The 25,642-nt window shown below is 36.3% G+C and overlaps 1 protein-coding gene and 1 non-coding gene across 4 annotated transcripts in view; both read left to right on the top strand.

Annotated features, from left to right (window-relative positions):
* RNF13 (ring finger protein 13) overlaps window positions 1-25,642 on the top strand; it is a 138,614-nt gene that overhangs the window by 20,801 nt on the left and 92,171 nt on the right. For 2 of the 3 annotated variants that reach the window (XM_019934338.3, XM_019934339.3), the window contains 2 exons: window positions 10,152-10,281; window positions 23,071-23,151. In XM_019934338.3, the coding sequence (XP_019789897.1) occupies window positions 10,168-10,281; window positions 23,071-23,151 (195 nt within the window). In that variant the 5' untranslated portion in view covers window positions 10,152-10,167. The remainder of the gene's footprint in view (window positions 1-10,151; window positions 10,282-23,070; window positions 23,152-25,642) is intronic. The other variant, XM_033855324.2, reaches the window with a different exon arrangement.
* LOC117312312 (U6 spliceosomal RNA) lies at window positions 11,089-11,195 on the top strand. The gene has a single exon (XR_004526566.1). It is a non-coding gene; the product is annotated as a U6 spliceosomal RNA (small nuclear RNA).

Raw genomic sequence — 25,642 nt, 5'->3', positions numbered from 1 at the left:
TATTAAAGAGTGCACTACCTATGGTTTCTTCTATTGAGTTTTATGGTTTTAGGTCTTACATTAAGTCCTTAATCTATTTTTAGTTGATTTTTATGTATGGTATGAGATAGTGGTCTAGTTTCATTTTTTTCCATATGACTGTCTGGTTTTCCCAACATTTATTGAAGAGACTATCCTTTCTCCATTGTGGTTTTCTGCTCCTTTGTCATAAATTAATTGTCCATGTAGGTATGGATTTGTTCTTGGGCTCTCAGCTGTGTTCCATTAATCTATGTCTGTTTTTCTTTCAATACTGTGCTGTTTGGTTACTATAGCTTTGTATTATAATTTGAAGTTAGGGAGTGTGATGTCTCCAGCTTTGTTCTGTTTTTTTTTTTGGTTGTTGTTGTTTTTTGCGGTATGTGGGCCTCTCACTGTTGTGGCCTCTCCCGTTGTGGAGCACAGGCTCCGGACGCGCAGGCTTAGCAGCCGTGGCTCACGGGCCTAGCCGCTCCGCGGCATGTGGGATCTTCCCGGACCGGGGCACAAACCCGTGTTCCCTGCATCGGCAGGCGGGCTTTCAACCACTGCGCCACCAGGGAAGCTCCCGCTTTGTTCTTTTACTTAGGATTGCTTTGGCTATTTGCGGTCTTTTGTGGTTCCATATAATTTTAAGATTTTTTGTTCTATTTCTGTGAAAAATGTCCTTGGGATTTTGATAGAGATTGCATTGAATCTGTAGGCTGCTTTAGATGATATGAACCTTTTAACAATGTTAATTCTTTCAGTCCATGAGCATAGAATATATATTCATTTCTTTGTGTCTACAGTTTCATTTAGCAGTGTCTTTCAGTGTACAGGTCTTTCACTTTCTTGATTAAATTTATTCCTAGGTATTTTATTCTTTTTGTTGTGATTGTAAATTGGATTGTGCTCTTAATTTCTCTTTCTGCTAATTTGTTTTTAGTGTATACAAATGCAGTAGATTTTTGCATATTAATTTTGTGCTCTGCAACTTTACTGTATTATGTATTAGTTCATTATTTCTATCAGCTTTTTGTTGGAGTCTTTAGGGTTTTTTTTTTAAGATTTTCTTTTTTTTGATGTGGACCATTGTTTAAGTCTTTATTGAATTTGTTACAGTATGGCTTCTGTTTTATGATTTGCTTTTTTGGCCATGAGGCATGTGGGATCTTAGCTCCCTGACCAGGATTGAACCTGCACCCCATGCATTGGAAGGTGAAGTCTTAACCACTGGACTGCCAGAGGAGTCCCCTAGGGTTTTTTATATATAAAAGCATGTCATCTGCACATAGTGACAGTTTTACTTCTTCCAATTTGGATGCCTTTTATTTCTTTTTCTTGCCTAATTGCTATGGCTAGGACTGCCAGTGATATGTTGAATAAGAGTGGCAAGAGTGGGCATCCTTGTCTTATTCCTCAATTTAGAGGGATAGCTTTCAGTTTTTCACTTTTGAGTGTGATGTTAGTTGTGGGTTTGTTGTATATGGCCTTTATTATGTTGAGGTACATTGCTTCTATACCCACTTAATTGAGAGTTTTTACATAAATGAGTGTTGAATCTTGTCAAATGCTTTTTCTGCATCTGTTGAAATGATCAAATGATTTTTAACTTTCATTTGTTAATGTCATGTATCCCATTGATTTGTGAATGTTGAACTATCCTTGCATCCCTGAAATAAATTCTACTTGATTATGATTATCCTTTAAAGTGTTGTTGTATTCAGTTTGCTAGTATTTTGTTGAGGATTTTGCATCTATGTTCATCAGAGATACTGGCCTATAATTTTTTTTGCGTGTGTGTTGTCCTTGTCTGGTTTGGGGATCAGGGTACACACTAAACATTGGGAATAGTTTGTGTGAGTCTCAGAGGTTGGAAAGAATTGATGTTTTGGAGAAACCTGTTTGCTAACCTTTTAAAATTAAAATTTTGCTTATTTTGTTTCATTTGTTGGAAAAATCAAATTGTCGTGGAATCTGAAAAACATTGGTTGACAGTAAAAGTAAAACATCTTAGATGAGGCTTGCTTTTAGTTTAGATGGCTTCATGTTAGAGAAATTAGCTGGGCAACCTTCAGTTTCCTTGCAAAGAACTATTGGGTATTTTATTTTTGCTTAAAAAGTTAAGCCCTGTTGTCGTTTTTTTTACTTTTTCTCATGACAGATTCTCAACCGTTTCATTAAAAGCATTAAAAACTATGCTTTATGGAAACTTAATTGTAGTATATATTAGTAGTTCTCAGTTGAACTCTTGGAAGTCATGATGCTTTTTAAGGAATACTATGAAGTTATTGTTATATACACTTGTATGAATTGAGAACACTGTTTTTGAGGAAATTTTATAGTACCATATATATATAATAAACATACATGACCATGAGCACATTTGTAAAAAAAAAAAAAACCATCTATTTAATGCAGTGTGATTTGGCTATTATAAATTTTACACTAAAATAGTTAACTAGCTATTCAGGTATTTTTTTCTGTTAGTGCTTTCTATAGTACATATCTTTTTGATGCGTTTTGTAGTATAAGATACATTTATGGAGAAAAATAAATTGAAATTACTACCTATTAAATCTTTTTTCAAATTAGGAAAAGATTACCATTATTTTATCAGTGGGGCATTTTGGTCAAGTTTTTGAAATCCCATTGATACACAAGAGTAGCTTGAGAACCAATGGAATATGAGCTTATTCAGAGGCTTTCTTATGGCGATGGTTAGCTGTTTTATGAGTGTTATTTGTTACTGAACTAGTTGATGTCAGAATGTGAGTCATCTTCAGAATTAAAGATTATTTGGAAAGCAAATTCCTGAAAGTAATGTTGGTCTTAAACACTTATTAAATGCATCCCCATCTGTAAAATGAAGTTTAGAATATAGTTTTGTGTAGATGAGTTGCATGGTATTGTCACAAACTTAAATGTGAGGTTAGGATTACTCTGCTGCTTGGGGAAGTTTTTAAATTTTGCAACTACCAGAACAGCATTAGATGAGTAACTGGCATCTGTGCTCTTAAGCCTTGTGGATAACCACATGTACCAGCCCCAGTTCAAAGGTTCTCAAATTCACAAGGCCAGTAGAAAAGTAACAAAATCAAGAGTTGGTTCCTCAAAATTAAAAACTTGGGTATATAAAGGAAACTATGCAGAGTGAAAAGACAACCCATGGAATTGGTGAAAATATATTTCAATCATATATATCATAAGGGAAATATACGCAGAATATATAAAGAACTTTCAAAACTCAACAACAACCACCACCCAATTAAAAATGGGCAAAGGACAAGACATGGAAGCAACCTAAGTGTCATCGACAGATGAATGGATAATGAAGATGTGGTGTGTATATATATGTGTGTATACACACACACACACACACACACACACACACACACAATGGAATATTACTCAGCAAGAAAAAGAATGAAATAATGCCATTTGCAGCAACATGGATGGACCTAGAGATTATCATACTAAGTGAAGTAAGTCAAAGAAAGACAAATATCATATGATATCACTTATATGTGGAATCTAAAAAACAAAATGATACAAATGAACTTATTTACAAAACAGAAATAGACTCAAAGACATAGAAAACAAACTTATGGTTACCAGAAGGGAAAGGTAGAGGGGGAGGGATAACTTAGGAGTTTGGGATTAACATACACACACTACTATATATAACATAGATAAACAACAAGGTCCTACGGTATAGGGCTATACAGCAAACTATATTCACTAGCTTGTAATAACCTATAATGTAAAATAATCTGAAAAAGAATATACATACACACACACACATATATCCGAATCACTTTGGTGTACTAGAAACTAACACAACAGTGTAAATCAGGTATACTTCAATTTAAAAAATGGGCAATGGATTTGAATAATTATTTCTCCATTGAAGATATACAGAAGGCCAATAAGCATATGAAAAGAGGTCAACATCACTAATCATTAGAGAAGTGCAAATCAAAGCCACAATGAGATACCACTTTATATCCATTACTGTGGCTGTTATCGAACAGAAAATAAGTGCTGTCGAGGATATGAAGAAGTTGGAACCCTTATGTATTGCTGGTGGGAATGTAAAATGGTGCAGCTGTTGTGGAAAATGGTATGTGATTCCTCAAATAAATTGAATATAGAATTGCCATATAATCCAGCAATTTCACTTCTGGATATATACCCAAAAGAAGCAGGGGCTCAGATATTTGTACAGCCATGTTCAAAGCAGCATTGTTCACAGTAGCCAAAAGGTGGCATCAACCAAAGCATCCATTGATAGATAAATGGATAAACAAAATGTAAATACATATAATGGAATATTATTCAGCCTGAAAAGAGAAGGAAATTCTGACATATTCTACAATGTGGATGAATCTTTTTTTTTTTTTTTGTGGTATGCGGGCCTCTCCTGTTGTGGAGAACAGGCTCCGGACGCGTAGGCTCAGCGGCCATGGGCCACGGGCCTAGCCGCTCCGCGGCATGAGGGATCTTCCCGGACCAGGGCACAAACCCATGTTCCCTGCATCAGCAGGCGGACTCTCAACCACTGCTCCACCAGGGAAGCCCGTGGACGAATCTTAAAGACATGCTAAGTGAAATAAGCCAGACATAAATAGACATAAAGTGATTCCACTTATATCAGTTAACCTGATATAGAGTAGTAAAATTCATAGAGATAGAAAGTAGAATAGTGGTTGCTTGGAGGCTAGGGGGAGGGGGAATGGGAAATCAGTATTTAATGAGTACAGAGTTTCACTTTGGGAAGAGGGAAAAGTTCTGGAGATGGATGGTGGCGATGGTTGCACAACAATTTGAATGTAGTTAATGTCACTAACCTAAACCTTACACCTAAAAATGTTTAAAATGGTAAATTTTATGTTGTGTGTATTATACCATATTAAAAAATTGAGGCTGAAGGCCTTCTATAAAAAGGTCACTGAAGAGTTAAAACAGTTATTTATTCACTGAATTAATAAAACTTATTATACAAATTACCAAACATATAGAAAAGTAGAGAAATAGTATAATGAACCTCAATATAATTTTCTCCTAGATTTAACGTTGATTAGTGTTTTGGTTTATTTATTTTTTTTGGCTGGAGAATTTTAAAGTAAATTACAGATATCATGACATTTCATTCCTAAGCATTTCAGTAGGCAGCTCTAGAAATAGGGACTTTCTCATATGACCACAATACTGTCATCATACCTAGAAAATCAACAATTATTTAAAAAAATTTATCTAATATCTAGACTACATTCACATTGTCCCTCTTCTTCCTAAATTGTATTTTTATTGTTGGTTTGCTTGAACCTGTGTTTGGCATTTGGATGTAATGTTTTTTATCTCTTTTAATGTACAACAGTCTCATGCTGTTCTCCCATTCTGTCCCCCTACACTGTTTTGTTTATTCCATTTAATTTTATAGGAATTGGTGCAGTGCCCTCAAGTAACACATCCATTTTATTTTACTTATTTAATTCTATTCCATGTATTTCTTGTAAACTTGAAGTTAGAGCTAAAGGCTTGTTAGAACTGGGTTAAAATAATTTTGGCAAGAATACATCTTAGGTGATATAGACTGACGAAAAGTAGAATGAGAATTTGCCAGTTGGAAAACCCTTTAGACAGAGTCAAGTAGCTAATTTAAGATAAAATGTTTGTTTATAATTAGTAGTACAATTTTGTCAAATAGAAGGCAAAATTAGGTATGATCAGAGATGGTGGGAATGGATACATCTCTAGAAACCTGTTTGGTGTCTCTCAAGGATTTTTACAGTTAACCTACATACAGTCTTTACAGTTTTCACCAATTAGAAAGTCATTTTTACAATAAATAATGTTGCCTAGTGATACAGTTGACAGTCTATATTTATCCCAACCCAGTAGTTTAAGTGCTGGGAGAAAGTAACAAAGGATTTAAGCTTGTTTAACCTTTCCTTGCAGAAAACTTCTTGGAGAAGGGAAGATTTAACAACAAAAAAACCCTATTGTGCTTTTTTTTGGAGACTGCATTAACAACCATGGACCTTTTCCAAGAAACTGCATGTATCTATACATACATAAAATTTTGCATGCGATTTTATAGGATTCATAGTTTTTCCTTTGTAGGTAGAGTATATTTTAGTTTCTGGATAATACACGAATAAAGATTTAGTGCTGGCAACAGCAGGGTGCATTCTTGAAACAGTGAGCTGATCAGAGCAAGAGCAAGGGCACCTGTTTGATTACTGGAAACTTAAATTGTTTAGTTTGGACAGAGTCTTTTTTTTTTTTAAACAATTTTTCTTTTTGGCCACACTGCGCGGCGTGTGGGATCTTAGTTCCCCGACCAGTGATCAAACCCGGGCCCTCAGCAGTGAAAGCACGGAGTCCTGACCGCTGACCGCGAGGGAATTCCCTGGACAGACTCTTAAAATGTGAAAATTGTAGACCTTTTTGCCTCTTCTCCAACATTTACTTCTGTTGACTAACTGCCTGCCTTCCCCCACATTCATTTTAAAGTTCTTTTTTTTTCTAGTCTTTTGTGAAATCAATGTCTTTCTCTCTTTCTTTTCTCTGCTTTCTGTTTCTACCTAAATTTAGACGGTTTTCTTTAGCCGTCTTCTCTTTTTAATTTTTACTTTTACATTAAGATCACTTTAGTTATCACCTGTTTGTTGATGATTCCTAAATCTCTCTTATGCCTTGGGTAGAGCTCCTGACTTCTATTTATCACTGTTTACATGTCCACTAGAATGTTTTATAAACATTAAGTGAAAAAATTACCAAATTGCTCTCACTTCCACTAACTGTAGTTCTCCTTCTGTATTTTCTCTCTCATCTACTGGCATCACCACCCAAACTCTTTTCCTCCTGTATTTCACTGTTGTGTTAAGTCCTTATATGCATTTTTGTATTTATTCACCACAGTTGTCTTTTAAATCCTAAATAATCTCCTTTTACAGATGAAGCAATTTAATAATTTTGCCTCAGAGTCACACTGTTAGCATGTGGCAGTGCTGAGATATAAACTTAGGTCTGTCTAATACTAGATCTCATATTCCTTACCACAGTTATACTACTACTGTACCTGTAAGGTTTAACTATAAGAATATTTACTGCAGAGTTTATAAGAAGAAGCAAATTCAATCTCCAACAATATGGATTCCATTAAATCCATTATAGAACATTTATACGAAATATCATGTGGTCATTATACATCCTGTTTTAGACCAGTAGTTTTCATTTTGTATATCAAAGTCATATATGGGAACCCAGTATATGAGATAGATTTTTTAAAAAAGTAGTGTTTGAAAGGGGTGGAAGCCCTAGCGGGTCTCACTGCTGTCTGTAAGGGTTCTTGAGGGAATGTTATGGTACAGGGTTTGAAAGTTTTAATTTTTTCAAATATAGTAATGAATTAGGAAAATATTCATAATACAGTAAGTGAAGAGAATAGTTAACAAAACATCTATAGTGTATCCCAACTTTGCTAAATATATATTTGAATTTACACGTAACTAAAAGAATAGGAGGTTATACATCAAAATATGGACACTGGTTATTCTTTTATTTGGTGATTATGAGTGATTTTAATTTTTCACACATTTTCTACAATGAACAAGAATTAGTTTTGTAAATAGAGACTTTAAAAAGTCCTGAATGTGTTATTTTAAAAAAGGCAATAAAAAGTATAACCAAAACCCACTGCATATTATTAAGTACACACACACACACACACACACACACACACACACACACACACACACACACACACACACACACAGCAAAAGAAGTAAATACTCCAGTGGCTGCTGTGCCATGAACATTGGTTTGAAGCCCTTGAGTACCCGTGGAAGCATAGATCCATTACTCTACCTTGTGGACATCAACTGCCTGGGTTTGAATACTGGCTCTGCTATTATTCATTATTTGATCTTGGACAAGTTCCCTAATAGGGCCTAAGTTTTCCCCAACTATGAAATGATACCTTATAGGGTGTTGTTAGGATTAGAAGACTTAAATTCAATAACATGCTTAGAGCAATGTCCGGTTAGTAAGTGGTGAGTTATAGTTGTTGTGCTTATTATCATTCCTATCCTTAAGAGCTATTTCACCTCTAAACTCTCAGTTCATCTCGCTCCCCTAAAGTTAGCTGGGAATTCCAAAACTTTACAAGGGAAGTCATAGTTCTTATTCAGGTTAAGTTTCCCAAACAGGTCAGTGGTCAAAATACTGTGTATTTATTTTTTCTAGCAAAATTTAGTAGCAACTATACCTTATTTTATAAGGATTTATATGTTTTTATGGTATGATTTCTGCCTAGAAATTGTATAATGTGGTTATGATGGGGGTCCCCAAGACCACCCCCAAGTTCAGTGATTCACTAGAAGGACTTACAAGACTCAGCATATGATTGTACTCATGACTATGATTTATTACAGTGAAAGGATACAAAGCAGAGTTGGCAAAGGGAAAAGGCCCATGGGGTAAAATCCAGAGAAAACCGGGTGTGAGCTTTTAAGAGTCTCTCTCAGTGGAGTCTCAGGGGATACGCTTAACTTCTCAGCAGTGAGTTATGATGACACATGTGAAATGTCTACCAGGGGAGCTCATTAGAGATTCAGTGCCCAGGGTTTATATTGGGGGCTATTCAGGTAGGCACCCTCCACCTAGCATATACCAAAATTTCAGACTCCCAGAAAGAAAGTAGGTATTCAACATAAACCACATTGTTTGCAGAATTCAGGCACAATGAGCTGTTCTTATCAGAGAATGATGGGAACCCTCCTGAAATCTTAAGTCCTCAGATGCCAGCAAAGGGCCAACCTTGTAAGCAGGCCTTTCTAAGGATAGCAGTCTCAGACCTGCTGTGTTAACTCTTTTCTCAACAGAGCTATATTATAAAATGTATTTTACTTAAGAAACTAATACCAGCAAATCTGTGCATTTTAAAAACAGCTTTATTGAGATATGATACACCATAAAATTTACCCATTTAAAGTAAAAAGTGCAGTGATTTTTAGTTTATTTGTAGAGTTGTGCAATCATCGGCGCAATCTAATTTTAGAACATTTTCATCATCCCGAAAAGAAACCCCATTTCCATGAGTGGTCATTCCCATTTCTATTTGTCCCCCCTCTCTGCCTGATTCTTACTCCCATCCCCAGGCAACCACTAATTTACTTTCTGTCTCTGGGATAGATCTATATGTTTAACGTATTTTCACCTTTATTTCATCTCTGTTATTAATGGCTTTGTAAGATGGTAGTTCAAAAATTATTCAAGGTATCTCTCTTTCAGTGTGTGTCAAAGAGTCATTGTGAGTCTCTCTGGTAGTCTCTAAGTCCAGAGCTTTACCAACAGCAATCATCATCAAAATTGCTATTACATGAATTTGTGGTATTTAATGAAATAATTTATTATAAAGGCTCTTGTCTTTGTAAACTTCATTCTCACCACTTAAGAAGTATGTTATACAATTGGTTGAGGCTTACCAATGAGAATTTTGTTACTTACTTGGTTAACATTGAGTTCTTTCATGGTGCCTTTTTGCTGTAAGATAGATAGGGATTCATGTAGAGAATTGGGTGAGGTTGGGAGAGGTAGCTGCACTATGGCCATTGGGATGTAGAGAGGCAGAAAGGTATGTATATATTGCTAGGAGGAAAAGGGCAAAAAGTATTACTTTATAATAAACGGCCATTTAAAAAAAGTACGCTAATGTGGGTACAATATTCAAGAATAAACAAAAAGTAAATTTACAAATTATAAAATTCTTTCTAAAAAATTTTAAATCAAAGGTGCTTGTGCATTTTTAATCATTATTTTGATTGAAATCTTGCTTGTCCCATAATTGAGTTGGTAGACAAGCTGTACTATAAACTGAGAACTGTGGGAGGATCTTTATTTTGTGGCTAAAATATAGAACTTAGTCACCATGAGTTATGTAGGTATTGACTAACACTGGGTATTTACCTAAATGTCCAAATCTGTGTAAACAATTGTGCTTTTGAAATACAAGTTTCATTTTAATCTTAATCCATGTTTGTAATTAAGAGATATTTTTGGACATCAGGAACTAATATATCAAATAACTTATTTTCAAGGACAATGCACCAGAACTTACTGTTATTCATCTACTTGTCTTCCAGGTGATTTTACAGCGAGATGCTGCTCTCCATCGGGATGCTCATGCTGTCGGCCACGCAAGTCTATACCATCTTGACTGTCCAGCTCTTTGCATTCCTAAACCTACTGCCTGTAGAAGCGGACATTTTAGCAGTAAGTAAATTTAAACAGTAAAATTTATTCATGCCTAAAAACATCTCTTAAAAGTTTTTAAAAAGACCTAAATAATGGAGTGTTATACAATAACAAAATAATGGAATCTTACAAAGTGTTTACAAACATACAGGTGCACGTGCATAGCTATTACTTGAAAGTGGGGGACCTTGCTCATTATTTTATTGCTTGATGTTTAATAAGGTCTCATGTACAATAAGTACGTGATAAATGTTGTTGCTCTTGAGAGTGTGTGCTGTCTTGAGTGCTGATGAGCACATGTATTTAAATGCTGTGTGTTTTATGTAGAATCTTACTGTTTTTCTTGGTAATTGGTGTATCTGTAATGACTTTGATAGTGATATTTTAAAAAATTGTACAAGATGTCCATAGAAAATTTCAACCTGAAGTTAACATTAATGAGTCAGAAGAGAAGCATAATGGTCTTATCTCTTTTCTTTTCCATTCTTAAGAGTTTTATTAATACTTTTCCTTGGTTTAGATTACATCATGGACAACGAAGGCATTAACAAATCTCTTGATCCTGTCAGTTTATTTTGCACGATGTACAATCTCAGAAAATTTTATATGAATAACATTTAATCTGTACAAAATTATCTTTTCATTTGATAATTCTCATGAATTCCTTACATAGTGATGAGCTAGTTCAGGAGTATAAAGTATATCAAAATAACCTAAAATATTTCTGGCGTCTCTCTTTTTGTAAAATAAATGTATAAATCATTGTGATTTTCCAGGGGCTCTTTGAGAAATCCAAAAGAAAATTTTGACTTTGAAAGACATCTAATGCTCATTTTGGCAGCCCATAAACTAAAATTGGAATGATATAGAGAAGATTAGCATGGCCTCTGCACAAGTATAACATGGAAATTTGTAAAGTGTTCCATCTTTTTTCAGCAAATGGTGCCAGGAAAATTGAATATTCACATGCAAAAGAATGAAGTTGAGCTCGTACCTTACACCATATACAAAAGATTAACTTAAAGTGAATCAAAGACCTAAACATAAGAGCTGAGCTAATACTAAAAAAACACTTAGGAGAAAACATATGGGAAAAACTTCATGAGTTTGGATTTGGCAATGATTTCTTGGCTATAACACCAAAAACACAGGTATAAAAAGAAAAAAAATAGATAAATTGGACTACATCAAAATTTAAAACATTTGTGCATTCAAAGAACGTATCAAGAGAGTGAAGAGGAAACCCATGGAATGGGAGAAAATATTTGCAAATCATATATCTAATTAGGGGGTAACATCTAGAATATATAAAGAACTCCTACTGTTTAACAACAAAAAAAATAAACAACTAGATTTAAACATGGACAAAAAAATTGAATAGTCAGTTCTCCAAAGAAGATGTACAAATGGCCAGTAAGCACAGGAAAAAATGTTCAAATCACTAATTATTAGAGAAATGCAAATCAAAACCACAATGAGATATCATATCATAACCATTAGGATGGCTGTTATCATAACCATTAGGATGGCTGTTATCAAAACCCAGAAAATAAGTGTTGACAAACATGTGGAGAAACTGGAACCCTTGGTATTGTTGGTGTGAATATAAAATGGTGCAGCCACTATGGAAACTGGTGTAATGGTTCCTCACAGACCCGTAGATTTGCTCTTCTTATTGGACAGGCTTCCATTTGGACGAATTCTGCTGAGGGTCACCAAAAACCTGATGAGTTTTTCCTTCCATCTTGACTTTTTAATCTTGAGAGCTTGGCTTGCATCTAGACTGTTCACTCTGGTTTTCTGCCATCAATCCACTCTGAACCTGGAGTTTTCTTTATACAGTCGACCCTTGAACAGCACAGGTTTGAACTGCGTGGTTCCACTTACATGCAAATTTTTTCCAGTGAATATATTGGAATTTTTTTTTTTTTTTAGATTTGTGACAGTTTGAAAAAACTTTCAGACCAATTGTGTAGCCTTTCAGCCAAGTTCACAAATTATCTCTTTCATTTCACCATTTCCTCAGACATTTCCTCCATATGGTCAGTTCTGGAACCTGGGAAGTCCGAGATCCAGGTGCCAGCAGATTCAGTTCTTGGTGAAGGCCCTCTTCCTGGCTTACAGATGGCCACCTTGCTGCTGTGTCCTCATGTGGTGACAGAAGCAGGAAGCTCTAATCTATATTCCTCTTCTTATAAGGACACAAATACCATCATGGTGACTCCACCCTCATAACCTCACCTAAACCTAATTACCTCCCAAAGACCTCACTTCCTAGGACTATCACATTTCCTTAGGGCTTCAATATATGAATTTTGGGGGGACACAAGCATTCAGTCCTTAACAGTAGGTACTTAAGCCAAGTCCTCTGAACTTGGGGAAAGGGTAGGAGAGTTGGGGCTTGGGTATTCCTCTGTAAGTCTCCCATGATGTATGTCTGAAGCAAGGTCCTGGAGCAACACCACATCTTGTGAGGCAGATGCAGGCAGCATAATGGCCTTATGTTTGATGGTGGATAGCAGAGTTTTTAGAGAAGAAGATTGCTCCTCAAAACCGTTGTAGTCCTTTCTGGGCTACTGTCTTACTGTCCTCTACACTAGAAAGTGTATATATTTCCTATTTCTCATTTATGTGAAGCTAGAAAAGAAGAATTAACTGTATCTGTACGTGTGATGTGTGTGTGTGTACGCCTATACTCTAGGTGCCATGCAAAGGATTTACTGGTTTTTCTTTCTGGGTGCAAGCGATTTGCTTAATGACATTAAGTGAGAAATAGAAGGGCCAGAATTGTTGCTGACCAAAGCTTAATGTGGTCCTCAGCCATGCTTTTTCATACTGTAGCTCTTGTGGAAGGGCCTAGAATCATTGTAGAACTTGAGAGAGCCAGGCTGTTTTCTATACCGTAGCTTTTTGAGGGCATAGCAAATCTAATCCCTGTGAGATTTCTCACCCTGTGTTACCCTCTTTAGTAGGAAACTGGTTGATTAGATTTTTCTAGAATAGTCTGGATCTTTTTGAGATGGAGTGGAAGTAGAACCTTTAAAGGACTGAGTCCATTGCTATTCAGATCTCTTCTTCAAATTGGTCCCCGAAGTCCTTAGAATAGTCTTAGGATGACTTTTGAAATGAGGTAGAGGATTTATAGACTGAACAGGGAATGGAGTTCTCCTTGTTTCTCTTTTCTCCTTTGTTTTCTTTCATTCTCTCTCTCTCTTTTTTTCCTCTGTTGATTCTAACATCTGCCACTCCTTGTCTTCTTTCTTTTTCACCTGAAGTGAACTGTTATTCTGTGGTTCAGCTACGTGATGGGTTAAATGATTTTCAGTGGACTGCTCTGGGAACTTGACTAGCTATGTGATATGGATCAAATTACTTAGCCACTATAAATACCTCCGTTTTTTAATTTGTAGTGTTTTAATTTGTAGTGTTGTAGTGATGATTAAATAAGGTAAACTGCTTAGAACAGTATCTGACACATAGTAAATGTTTTATCTTTGTTATCTTCTTTATAATTAACATTCTCATCATCTTTCACTCACTCACTTGAGCAGTGTATGTGACTGCCTAAGTTGTATTTTTTAACGTAGATACAAAACAAAAAGATATAGAAGAATAATCAGTCCCTGCCAGCAGTGTTCCCTGTGCCTCAGGCAGGTAGGTGTGGAATGTATGTTGTCATCCAGTGAAAGGAACTATCCCTGAGAGCTGCTTAAATCTGGTCTTTATGTTGACACTAAAGATAGAGGCTGACAGGAATGCAGAGATAGCTGGTGGGAAGTGAGCTGTGGAGTCATGTAACTAGGAAAAAAGCGAACTAAAAATTGAGGCAGAGGAACTAGATGTGGTAACACAGTCATTCAAAGGAAGTGAGTCAAGAGGTAGAAAATATTAGCTCTTTCTTTTAGCTGAATAAGAACACCCCTGAAATCTGGGTTTGTAATAATAAAATTTAAGTATGTTGGATATCAGGTTGATTCTAGTTCTATTTTGGACAGGTATTAGGATGTTGCTTTTGAAAAGATAAAGTCAGTTTCAGTCATGCTATTGGTATGCCAAATGTTTTTATTTTTGGCAGTTGAATTCTCCCACTTGACTGTTAATTCCCTGACAACAGTATTTGTCCAACTGGTTGGTGAGTTTTAAGAGGATATGGAGATGCTACTGTATAGTGTGTTGCTGACTAGTCAGTAAGCCCCTTAGATCATGGGTACCTGGAAGGCAGGACTGTGTCTTACTAAACTTTGTTTCCGGTACCTAGTAAGAGTTACACAGTAGGAATTCAATAAATATTTGAGTTGATTAATAGCTTTTTCTTGGAGATTTAGTTCTTTCATATTTTCTTTTCTTTTCTTTTTTTAAAAATTTTTTTGGCTGTGCCTCACAGCATGCAGGATCTTAGTTCCTTGACCAGGGATCGAACCTGTGCACCCTGCAGTGGAAGTGCAGAGCCTTAACCACTGGACCACCAGGGAAGTCCTTCATATTTTCTTTTAATAGCATTTATTCCTTGGAACTTTAGATTATTGGGTTTTTTAAATTAGCAATTCATTCTCTTTTCATCTCTTATTGCTTCTCTTTTCTTTAACCCTTAAAGGAAATATGAAATTATTAATTATATAGGTTCATATTTAGAAACATGGAGCTTTAGAATTGGCAGGGGCATGTTTGATTCTGTTGTAGGGATTTGTTAGAGATTTCGTTGCTTGGTAGGTGTTTGTGGGGGTCAGTGGGCAGAGTTAGGAGAGAAGCACCCAGTGGTTGGTGGTGTGAATGGATTGGATTATATAGCAAAGTAGTTAAGAGCTCCAGCAATGGGAGTTACAGTCTGGGTCGAATTCCAGTTCTACCACTCTGTAGCTCCATGACCTTGGGCAAATTACCTAACATCTCTTAAATTTCAGTTTACTTATGAAAATGAGATTGGAGGAGAGAGAGTGTAGGGCAATGGGTTAAGAGCCAGGGATCTGAGGCCAGACTGCCTGGATTAGAATCCTGGTTCTTATTTACTAGAGCAAGTTATTTTCAAGCGGAGTATTTTTATTCTGTAGTCAATCTGTAAAATGAGGATGATGATAATAGTGGCTGACTTTATAGGATTGTCATAAGGTTTAAATAAGTGAATACCTGTCAGGTGTTTAGCATGATGTCATAAATGCTCCATAATTGTTAGCTATTTGTTACTTTCTGAATTGAATTAAATCTTCTGTTAAGGCTGCTGTCAAAGAGGAGAACTGGTTAAGAGAAGACCTCTTCAAAATAAGTAAAGTCGCAACATGGTAATCTTTGAGAGTGGGATTCCAGAGAGGAATAATTTTTTTTCTGTTTCAAAAATTTTAACAATGAGTGTGCTTTAATTTCATGAGCAGCAGCGTTCCTCCTGCCCCCCACCATACTAAAAAAGAAAGCACTTTTGTATTAAAGATGTTTCTGTTTGTCTTGTTCATGATAGAAACATTTATTTTTTTTAATTTAAACAATGTGATTGTAAAAAGCAGTGTGAGCAAAGTTAACAACTGCCTTCCTGAGGAAAGGCAAAGCAGTTTCAAAATGAGTCTCACTCGATAACAAAACTTGTTCCAAGTCAGTGTTACAAGTACTGTAGTTCAAGCTAGATATTTTATTTCTGAAATTCTAACCAAAAAAGTGAACTCAGTAATAAGAAGTAATAAAAGTAATAGGAAGTGATAAAAGAGTACTTTAGTACAGTTGTAGATTTTCCATTTCCTAATTTGTTTATTTTTCAACTTAAACATAATTTATTATGCTCTTGTCTCTGGAATAATTTCCTAAAATGGGAAGAAAGAGTATAATTATCATGATAATCAAACAAATGCATTAGTACTAATTCTCGAGCTATAACCCAAACCAGCAATCTACATAAGAATCTAGTTAACATTCTCTGACCTAATTTCAAATCAATAGTAAGTGTGAAAAGTCATTCAATCCATTGAAACCAAAATGAAAAAGATAACTTTACCCCACACAATTAGAAATGTTTCTAGTAGACTCACTTAAAATCATTGCTCTATGTCCTGTGATCTATAGGCTGTCCTTCCCACCAAACGACCTCCCTTGATCCATCCTCAGGTGCAGTAAAAAGTCAGTCAAATTCAGCAACTCAGGGAAACATCGACATGGAAAAGGAGTTAGTTCCATCACCAAAAAGAGACCTAAAGCTCATAAGTTTATAAAACCCACCCATAGATTCTTTCTCTATCAATAAAGCAAGGAAAGTGGGAAGAACTCTTTTTAGTTTTCTTAGTTTTTATTTCCAAAACTTAAAATTAAAAAAATATATATTATGTACACCTTTTTTTTAAACATCTTTATTGGAGTATAATTGCTTTACAATATTGTGTTCGTTTCTGCTGTATAACAAAGTGAATCAGCTATATGTATACATATATCCCCATATCCCCTCCCTCTTGCGGCTCCCTCCCACGCTCCCTATCAAAAAAGGTAGGTGAAAAAAGGATCTTGCTGTGATTTATGTCATAGAGTGTTCTGCCTATGTTTTCCTCTAAGAGTTTTATAGTGTCTGGCCTTACATTGGGTCTTTAATCCATTTTGAGTTTATTTTTGTGTATGGTGTTAGGGAGTGTTCTAATTTCATTCTTTTACGTGTAGCTGTCCAGTTTTCCCAGCACCACTTATTGAAGAGGCTGTCTTTTCTCCATTGTATATTCTTGCCTCCGTTCTCAAAGATAAGGTGACCATGTGCGTGTGGGTTTATCTCTGGGCTTTCTATCCTGTTCCATTGTTTTATATATCTGTTTTTGTGCCAGTACCATACTATCTTGATTACTGTAGCTTTGTAGTATAGTCTGAAGTCAGGGAGCCTGATTCCTCCAGCTCCATTTTTCTTTCTCAAGATTGCTTTGGCTATTCGGGGTCTTTTGTGTTTCCATACAAATTGTGAAATTTTTTGTTCTAGTTCTGAGAAAAATGCCATTGGTAGTTTGATAGGGATTGCATTGAATCTGTAGATTGCTTTGGGTAGTATAGTCATTTTCTCAATGTTGATTCTTTCAATCCAAGAACATGGTATATCTCTCCATATGTTTGTATCGTCTTTAATTTCTTTCATCAGCATCATATAGTTTTCTGCATACAGGTCTTTTGTCTCCTTAGGTAGGTTTATTCCTAGATATCTTATTCTTTTTGTTGCAATGGTAAATGAAAGTGTTTCCTTAATTTCCCTTTCAGATTTTGCATCATTAGTGTATAGGAATGCAAGAGATTTCTGTGCATTCAAACTCATAAAATGAGTTTGCGAGTGTTCCTCCCTCTGCTATATTTTGGAAGAGCTTGAGAAGGATAGGTGTTAGCTCTTCTTTAAATGTTTGATAGAATTTTCTTGTGAAGCCATCTGGTCCTGGGCTTTTGTTTGTTGGAAGATTTTTAATGACAGTTTCTATTTCAGTGCTTGTGATTGGTCTGTTTATATTTTCTATTTCTTCCTGGTTCAGTCTCAGAAGGTTTTGTTTTTCTAAGAATTTGTCCATTTCTTCCAGGTTGTCCATTTGATTGGCATATAGTTGCTTGTAGTAATCTCTCATGATCCTTTGTATTTCTGCAGTGTCGGTTGTTACTTCTTTTTCATTTCTAAGTCTATTGATTTGAGTCTTTTCCCTTTTTTTCCTGATGAATCTGGCTAATGGTTTACCAATTTTGTTTATGTTCTCAAAGAACCAGCTTTTGGTTTTATTGATCTTTGGTATCATTTCCTTCATTTCTTTTTCATTTATTTCTGATCTGATCTTTATGATTTCTTTCCTCTGCTAACTTTGGGGTTTTTTTGTTCTTCTTTCTCTAATTGCTTTAGGTGTAAGGTTAGGTTGGTTTTTTGAGATTTTTCTTGTTTCTTGAGGTAGGATTGTATTGCTATAGACGTCCCTCTTAGAACTGCTTTTGCTGCATCCCATAGGTTTTGGGTCATCCTGTTTTCATTGTCATTTGTTTCTAGGTTTTTTTAAAATTTCCTCTTTGCTTTCTTTATTTTATTATTATTTTTTTGTGGTACGCGGGCCTCTCACTGTTGCGGCCTCTCAGAGGAGCACAGGCTCCAGACGCGCAGGCTCAGCGGCCATGGCTCATGGACCCAGCCGCTCCACGGCATGTGGGATCTTCCCGGACCAGGGCACGAACCCGTGTCCCCTACATTGGCAGGCGGACTCTCAACCACTGTGCCACCAGGGAAGCCCTCCTCTTTGCTTTCTTCAGTGATCTCTTGGTTATTTAGTAGTATATTGATTAGCTTCCATGTGTTTGTATTTTTTACAATTTTTTTCTCTGTAATTGATATCTAGTCTTATAGCATTGTGGTCAGAAGAGATACTTAATACGATTTCAGTTTTCTTAAATTTATCAAGGCTTGATATGTGACCCAATATATGATCTATCCTGGAGAATGTTCCATGAGCACTTGAGAAGAAAGTGTATTCTGTTGTTTTTGGATGGTATGTTCTGTAAATATCAATTAAGTCCATCTTGTTTAATGTGTCATTTAAAGCCTGTGTTTGCTTATTGATTTACATTTTTGATGATCTGTCCATTGGTGAAAGTGGGGTGTTAAAGTCCCCTACTGTTATTGTGTTACTGTTGTTTTCCCCTTTTATGGCTGTTAGCATTTGCCTTATGTATTGAGGTGCTCCTATGTTGGGTGCATAAATATTTCCAATTGTTATATCTTCTTCTTGGATTGATCCCTTGATCATTATGTAGTGTCCTTCTTTGTCTCTTGTAATAGTCTTTATTTTAAAGTCTATTTAGTCTGATATGAGAATTGCTACTCCAGCTTTCTTTTGATTTCTATTTGCATGGAATATCTTTTTCCATCCCCTCACTTTCAGTCTCTGTGTATCCCTAGGTCTGAAGTGGGTCTCTTGTAGACAGCATATATACGGGTCTTGTTTTTGTATCCATCCAGCCAGTTTGTATCTTTTGGTTGGAGCATTTAATCCATTTATATTTAAGGTCATTATTGATATGTATGTCCCTATTACCATTTTCTTAATTGTTTTGGGTTTGTTATTGTAGATCTTTTCCTTCTCTTGGTTTCCTGCCTAGAGAAGTTCCTTTAGCATTTGTTGTAAAGCTGGTTTTGTGCTGCTCAATTCTCTTAGCTTTTGCTTCTCTGTAAAGGTTTTAATTTCTCTGTCAAATCTGGATGAGATCCTTGCTGGGTAGAGTAATCTTGGTTGTAGGTTTTCCCTTTTCATCACTTTAAATATGTCCTGCCAGTCCCTTCTGGCTTGCAGAGTTTCTGCTGAAAGATCAGCTGTTAACCATATGGGGATTCCCTTGTGTGTTATTTGCTGCTTTTCCCTTGCTGCTTTTAATATTTTTTCTTTGTATTTAATTTTTGATATTTTGATCAATATGTGTCTTGGTGTGTTTCTTCTTGGATTTATCCTGTATGGGCCTCTCTGCACTCCTGGACTTGATTATTTCCTTTCCCATATTAGGGAAGTTTTCAACTATAATCTCTTTAAATATTTTCTCAATCCCTTTCTTCTTCTCTTCTTCTTCTGGGACCCCTATAATTTGAATGTTGGTGCGTTTAATGTTGTCCCAGAGGTCTCTGAGATTGTCCTTAATTCTTTTCATTCTTTTTTCTTTATTCTGCTCTGCGGTAGTTATTATTATTATTATATTTTTGTCCTGATTCCAGTGACTTTTTTTGTTTAAGATGTTGGGGGTAGGAGTTCATTAATCAATTTATTTTTGCTGTGTTGGGTCTTCGTTTCTGTGCGAGGGCTTTCACTAGTTGTGGCAAGTGGGGGCCACTCTTCATCATGGTTCGCAGGCCTCTCGCTATCTCGGCCTCTCTTGTTGCGGAGCACAGGCTCCAGACGCGCAGGCTCAGTAGTTGTGGCTCACGGGCCTAGTTGCTCCACGGCATGTGGGATCCTCCCAGACCATGGCTTGAACCCGTGTCCCCTGCATTGGCAGGCAGATTCTCAACCACTGCACCACCAGGGAAGCCCTGCGGTAATTATTTCCACTATTTTATCTTCCAGGTCACTTATCCATTCTTCTGCTTCAGTTATTCTGCTATTGATTCCTTCTAGAGAATTTTAAATTTCATTTATTGTGGTGTTCATCATTTGTTTGCTCTTTAGTTCTTCTAGGTCCTTGTTAAACATTTCTTGTATTTTCTCCATTCTTTCTCCAAGATTTTGGATCATCTTTACTATCATTACTCTGAATTCTTTTTCAGGTAGACTGCTTACTTCCTCTTCATTTGTTTGGTCTGGTGTGTTTTTACCTTGCTCCTTCATGTGCTGTGTATTTTTCTGTCTTCTCATTTTGCTTAACTTACTATGTTTGGGGTCTCCTTTTCCTTTTCACAGGCTGCAGGTTCCCAGTTCTCATTGTTTTTGGTGTCTGCCCCCATTGGGTAAGGCTGGTTCAGTGGGTTGTGTAGGCTTCGTGGTGGAGGGGACTGGTGCCTGTGTTCTGGTGGATGAGGCTGGATCTTGTCTTTCTGGTGGGTAGGACCGCATCTGGTGGTGTGTTTTGGGGTGTCTGTGAACTTATTATGATTTTAGGCAGCCTCTCTGCTAATGGGTGGGGTTGTGTTCCTGTCCTGCTAGTTGTTCAGCATGGGGTGTCCAGCACTGGAGCTTGCTAGCTGTTGAGTAGAGCTGGGTCTTAGCTTTGAGACAGAGATCTCTGGGAGAGCTCTCACCGATTGATGTTACATGGGGCTGGGAGGTCTCTGGTGGTCCAAAGTCCTGAACTTGGCTCTCCCACATCAGAGGCTGAGGCCTGACACCCGGCCAGAGCACCAATACCCTGTCAGCCACACAGCTTTCCACAACCAAAGTGACTGCTTGCGTGCAATCTGGGTTTGTCACCTGGAGAAGTTTCCGCAAAGACCATATGAATTATTTATCAACTTCCAAACTCCGGAACTCCATACTCCAGGGGCCCCCATTCAGATGTGCTGCCTCTCCCCTTCCACCCGCAGGTCCTATCCATTTCCAAATTTTAAAAGTACATTTTTAAAAAAGTACTGCCTGTACACATCTGTATTTTTTTTTTTTTTTTGGTTTGTCTATGTTGATCTAGATCTATTTACTTATTTTACAGTGTTGTCTTTGGCCTTGGAGGAGTTAAATGACTTTGTCAAGTTCAAAGCTGATCATAATTTAATTGAATCAATTAAGAAAGATGTTTTAATTAAGAGTTTAAATGATACATGTGGTAATGAATATGAAAGCACTTTTTGACTCTAAAGCATTTTGTAAACCATAGAGCACTCTGCAAATATGAATTATTTTTAAAGTAGGAAATTACTCCGAAGCATTGCTGGCCTCCAGGTATACTGCCAGGCTGATTATCCCAGAGGTAAAAGAATGGCTAGTTTCAACAATCAAATTCAGATGCTTGAATCATACGATTTATTGAATTAATTACAAACATACAGTGAGAAGCATAGGTAAAAGATGGGTATGTTAATACACTCAGGTTAGGATGCAAGTGGGAGGCAAGAGCCACACTACCTGAATCCTGTATTTTCTGTTTTTAGTTTGTCTAGTCTCTTTGCTGCATCAGTTTTCCCTGGTGACAGTGTGGTTACCAGGATCTGAGTTGAGGATGAGCAAGGGGACTTGACAGATGGAAGGTGTCTGGATCCAGTGTTTGCTTGCTCTGTTGGAGAGGCTTGAGGTACTTACATCTGAACGCAGCTGTAGTTGGCTGTTAACCTACAGGGCTGTTTATCCGGGTGTCTCAGGCAGATGGCACATGAGGCTAGAATAAGGATCAGCAGTGGGTGTTTGATTTAAGGACCACATAGCTATCTATCTGGATGTGTGACCTAATCCATGCTTTGTGAATATTTAAGGTTTGCTTCATCCTTCTATCTTTTGCTGTCTATACATAACATTCTTGCTTTGTTCCATCCTTTTAATCTATATTCAAAACAAATGAGTTCTTGTTTTTCTGTCTTTGGCCTATAGTTTACTGACAAGTATCTTAACTTCTGATATATCATATAAATTTCACCTGTGTTTCAAAAGTTACTTGTTTACTATGTTTGCTTAGTTCATCTATCTTCCTTGTTTCTCTTGTTTTCTTTAAAGCACATTGAATATAGCATCTTAAATAATACAGCAAGCTCACTTCACAATTATTATATTATCTTCTAAAAGCACAGCAGAGGTGGAGGACTGATAAATATTGTAGCATAGGAATCTGTATCTGTAAGGAAGGGGAAAGTTGTTAAAGAGTTTGGATACCTTCAGCTCTCTCTATGTATGTATTTCATTGAGTTTAGTCCTTTCATTGTTCAGCCCTGGATAAAAGTGTTCAGATTACTTAAAAAATGGCAGTATCTTAAAAGTATGATTTGATACTCCTTCTTTCTCTGGGGGAAAGGCATCTTTCAAAGCTATTGTCAGAAATCCTGTAAATCTCTTCTATTAAATCAGACCCTTAGAGAGAAAATAAAATGGAACTCCTGCTGGAAAATAATCTGTCTAGAAAATTTCTTGTTAGGGAATTGTCTATGGGGAAAAGCTCAGATAAACAGTAGGTGGTTTAATGTTATAGAATTATTGCTTCTGTTTAATAATACATGAAATCAGAATCCAATTTAAGCAGTTGTTTATGCAGTAAATTGTATACATTCCTTTCTATTTTAGTGGATGTGCATTTACAAAGTTGATTTTATTATGATAAGCTGTGATAGTAAATCAAAATCGTGGAAATTACAACTTAAATAGTTTGACAGACTTTTTGTTTTTAATGTTATGTGTACATTGGTTGTAACTTGATTGTTTTTAATTTTATATTTAGTATAATTTTGAAAACGTGTCTCAGACATTTGATGACCTTCCAGCAAGATTTGGTTATAGACTTCCAGCTGAAGGTTTAAAGGTAAGAAAATAGTAATATATAATTAAAGGTACAGGATATTTAATAAAGTGATCTTTATTTCTCTTTATTTGTTTAAAGAATGAAAATATTTCTATTACTTATCATAAAACTTATACATGTTCATTCGTAAAGACTATTCAAAAGGTATGAAGAAGAAAGTGAAAATCACCTATGATTGTATTATTCTGAACTAGCTGCTGTTAACATTTGGTATATGATATTTCAGACCTGTTTGCTAGAATATGTGCCATGTGTGTGTTTGTAGATACACATGTGCATATATAGGTACAAATATATGTGCTTATATATTTATGTGCATATATATTTATGTACATATATAATGAATCTGTATTTAATACTAATAGAAATATGCCACTTCGTTACCTGCCTTTTTTACTTTATTGTAAATCTAGAACATCTTTTCATGCTAATAGACAAGGATCTGCATTTTTATTTGCTGTGGCTGCATGGTTTTGCCGTATCATGAAATACTGTATATTTTTGAACATTGGTTTGTTTAACTTTTTTTACAGTGGATATTTAGCTTGTCCAGTTTTTGCTAATACAGTTTGCCCATTTTTAAATTAAGATGTCCATTCTTATTGATTTGTAAGAATACTTTATATATTAAAAGTGCCAATCTATTGTTTGCCATATATGCCTCAGATCATTTCTCTCAGTTTGTCCTCCATCTTTTAATTTTAAAGTGTCAGAAGTTTTGTTTATGTAGTTAAATATTGTTATCTTTCCCTTCTACCTCTGGAGTCATGCTTAGAAGTTCCTTCCCTATTCTAAGATAATATAAGATTTTTATGTTATGTAAGTTAGAATACATGAAATTGTGTATATATGTACCACAGAAAGTTTTCAGTTTGTTCTTTCTTTATTTTTTAACTGACAAAGCAAAAGACTTTATTGGGAAGGGGCGCCCGGGTAGAGAGCAGCAGGATAAGGGAACCCAGGAGAACTGCTCAACCACTTGGCTCGAGGTCTCAGGTTTTATGGTAATGGGGTTAGTTTCAGGATTGTCTCTGGCCAGTCATCTTGCTTGGCCCATATTTGGTCTGACTCAGGGTCCTTCCCGGTGACACATGTATCTCTCAGCCAAGATGGATTCCTATTCTAACTTTCTTAGAATTCCTTATTTAAGTACTATAAAACTGTTATTCTCATTTAGGATAGCAGGCGTCTCCGAGAGGGACATATCAGTTGTTAATTTTTTAAAGATTTTAAATTATTAAAAAAATTCCCAACGTTGTATAACTATTTGTCATTGTAAATTTTTAAAAAACATTTATTTATTTATTTTTGGCTGTGTTGGGTCTTAGTTGCTGCAACACGCGGGATCTTTCATTGCAGTGCACGGGCTTCTCTCTAATTGTGGCACGTGGGCTCAGTTGCTCTGCGTCATGTGGGATCTTAGTTCCCTGATCAGGGATCGAACCCACATCCCCTTCATTGGAAGGCGGATTCTCTACCACTGGACCGCCAGGGAAGTCCCCTGTAAAAATATTTAAACAGAAAAGAAGTATACAGAGGAAAAAGGAAAAAACCTTCCTATACCCCTTCCTCATCTATACATATTAATACCACTTCCTCTTCAGAGTTCAGCATCAGGGTGTTAAATGTGTTCTTAGATCCTTTTATAAATATGTAGTGCTTTTTAGTTCATAAATTTATGAACTTGTGAAGTTCATAAATGGTTATCATTTGTGAATAAGAAAGGTTTCTTAATTTTTATAAGGAAACCCATTCTAGCTAATTTATCTAGAAGGGGATTTATGAAAGGATAAAGATGTTCAGAGTATCATAGCCTGGAGAAGCATTTTCCAAACTGTTTCAGGAATAAAACCCAGAAGCACCTTGTAGAACTGGCTTGATAAAAGATTGATGGCAGCCAGTGACTCCCAGAGAAAAACACATCACCTTGTCTCTGATCAGGAAGCCTCTGTGGTCTTAAAACAATCTGTCTCTATTGCTACCCAAGTTAATCAAAGAGATACCCTTTGCCAAACTGTTTTCCTCAGATCTAACACCTGGATTTTTCTAATTGACAGACTCTAGACCACATAGTTACTAGCCATATTCTTTCTTTCTTTCTTCCTTTCTTCCTTTCTCCGTTCGTTCGTTCGTTCCTTCCTTCCTTCCTTCCTTCCTTCCTTCCTTCCTTTCTTTCCTTTCTTCACCCATTTTTAAAAAATATCTTTATTGGAGTATAATTTCTTTACAATGTTGTGTTAGTTTCTGCTCTACAACAGAGTGAATCAGCTATATGTATACATATATCCCCATATCCCCTCCTTCTTCAGCCTCCCTCCCACCCTCCCTATCCCACCCCTCTAGGAGGTCACAAAGCACAGAGCTGATCTCCCTGTGCAATGCAGCCACTTCCCACTAGCCATCCATTTTACATTTGGTAGTGTATATATGTCAGTACTATTCTCTCACTTTGTCCCAGCTTCCCCTTACCCTGCTGTGTCCTCAAGTCCAT

This window comes from Tursiops truncatus, chromosome 4, assembly GCF_011762595.2.
Source record: "Tursiops truncatus isolate mTurTru1 chromosome 4, mTurTru1.mat.Y, whole genome shotgun sequence".
NCBI lineage: Eukaryota > Metazoa > Chordata > Mammalia > Artiodactyla > Delphinidae > Tursiops > Tursiops truncatus.
This window is presented reverse-complemented; position numbering and strand designations above follow the sequence as displayed.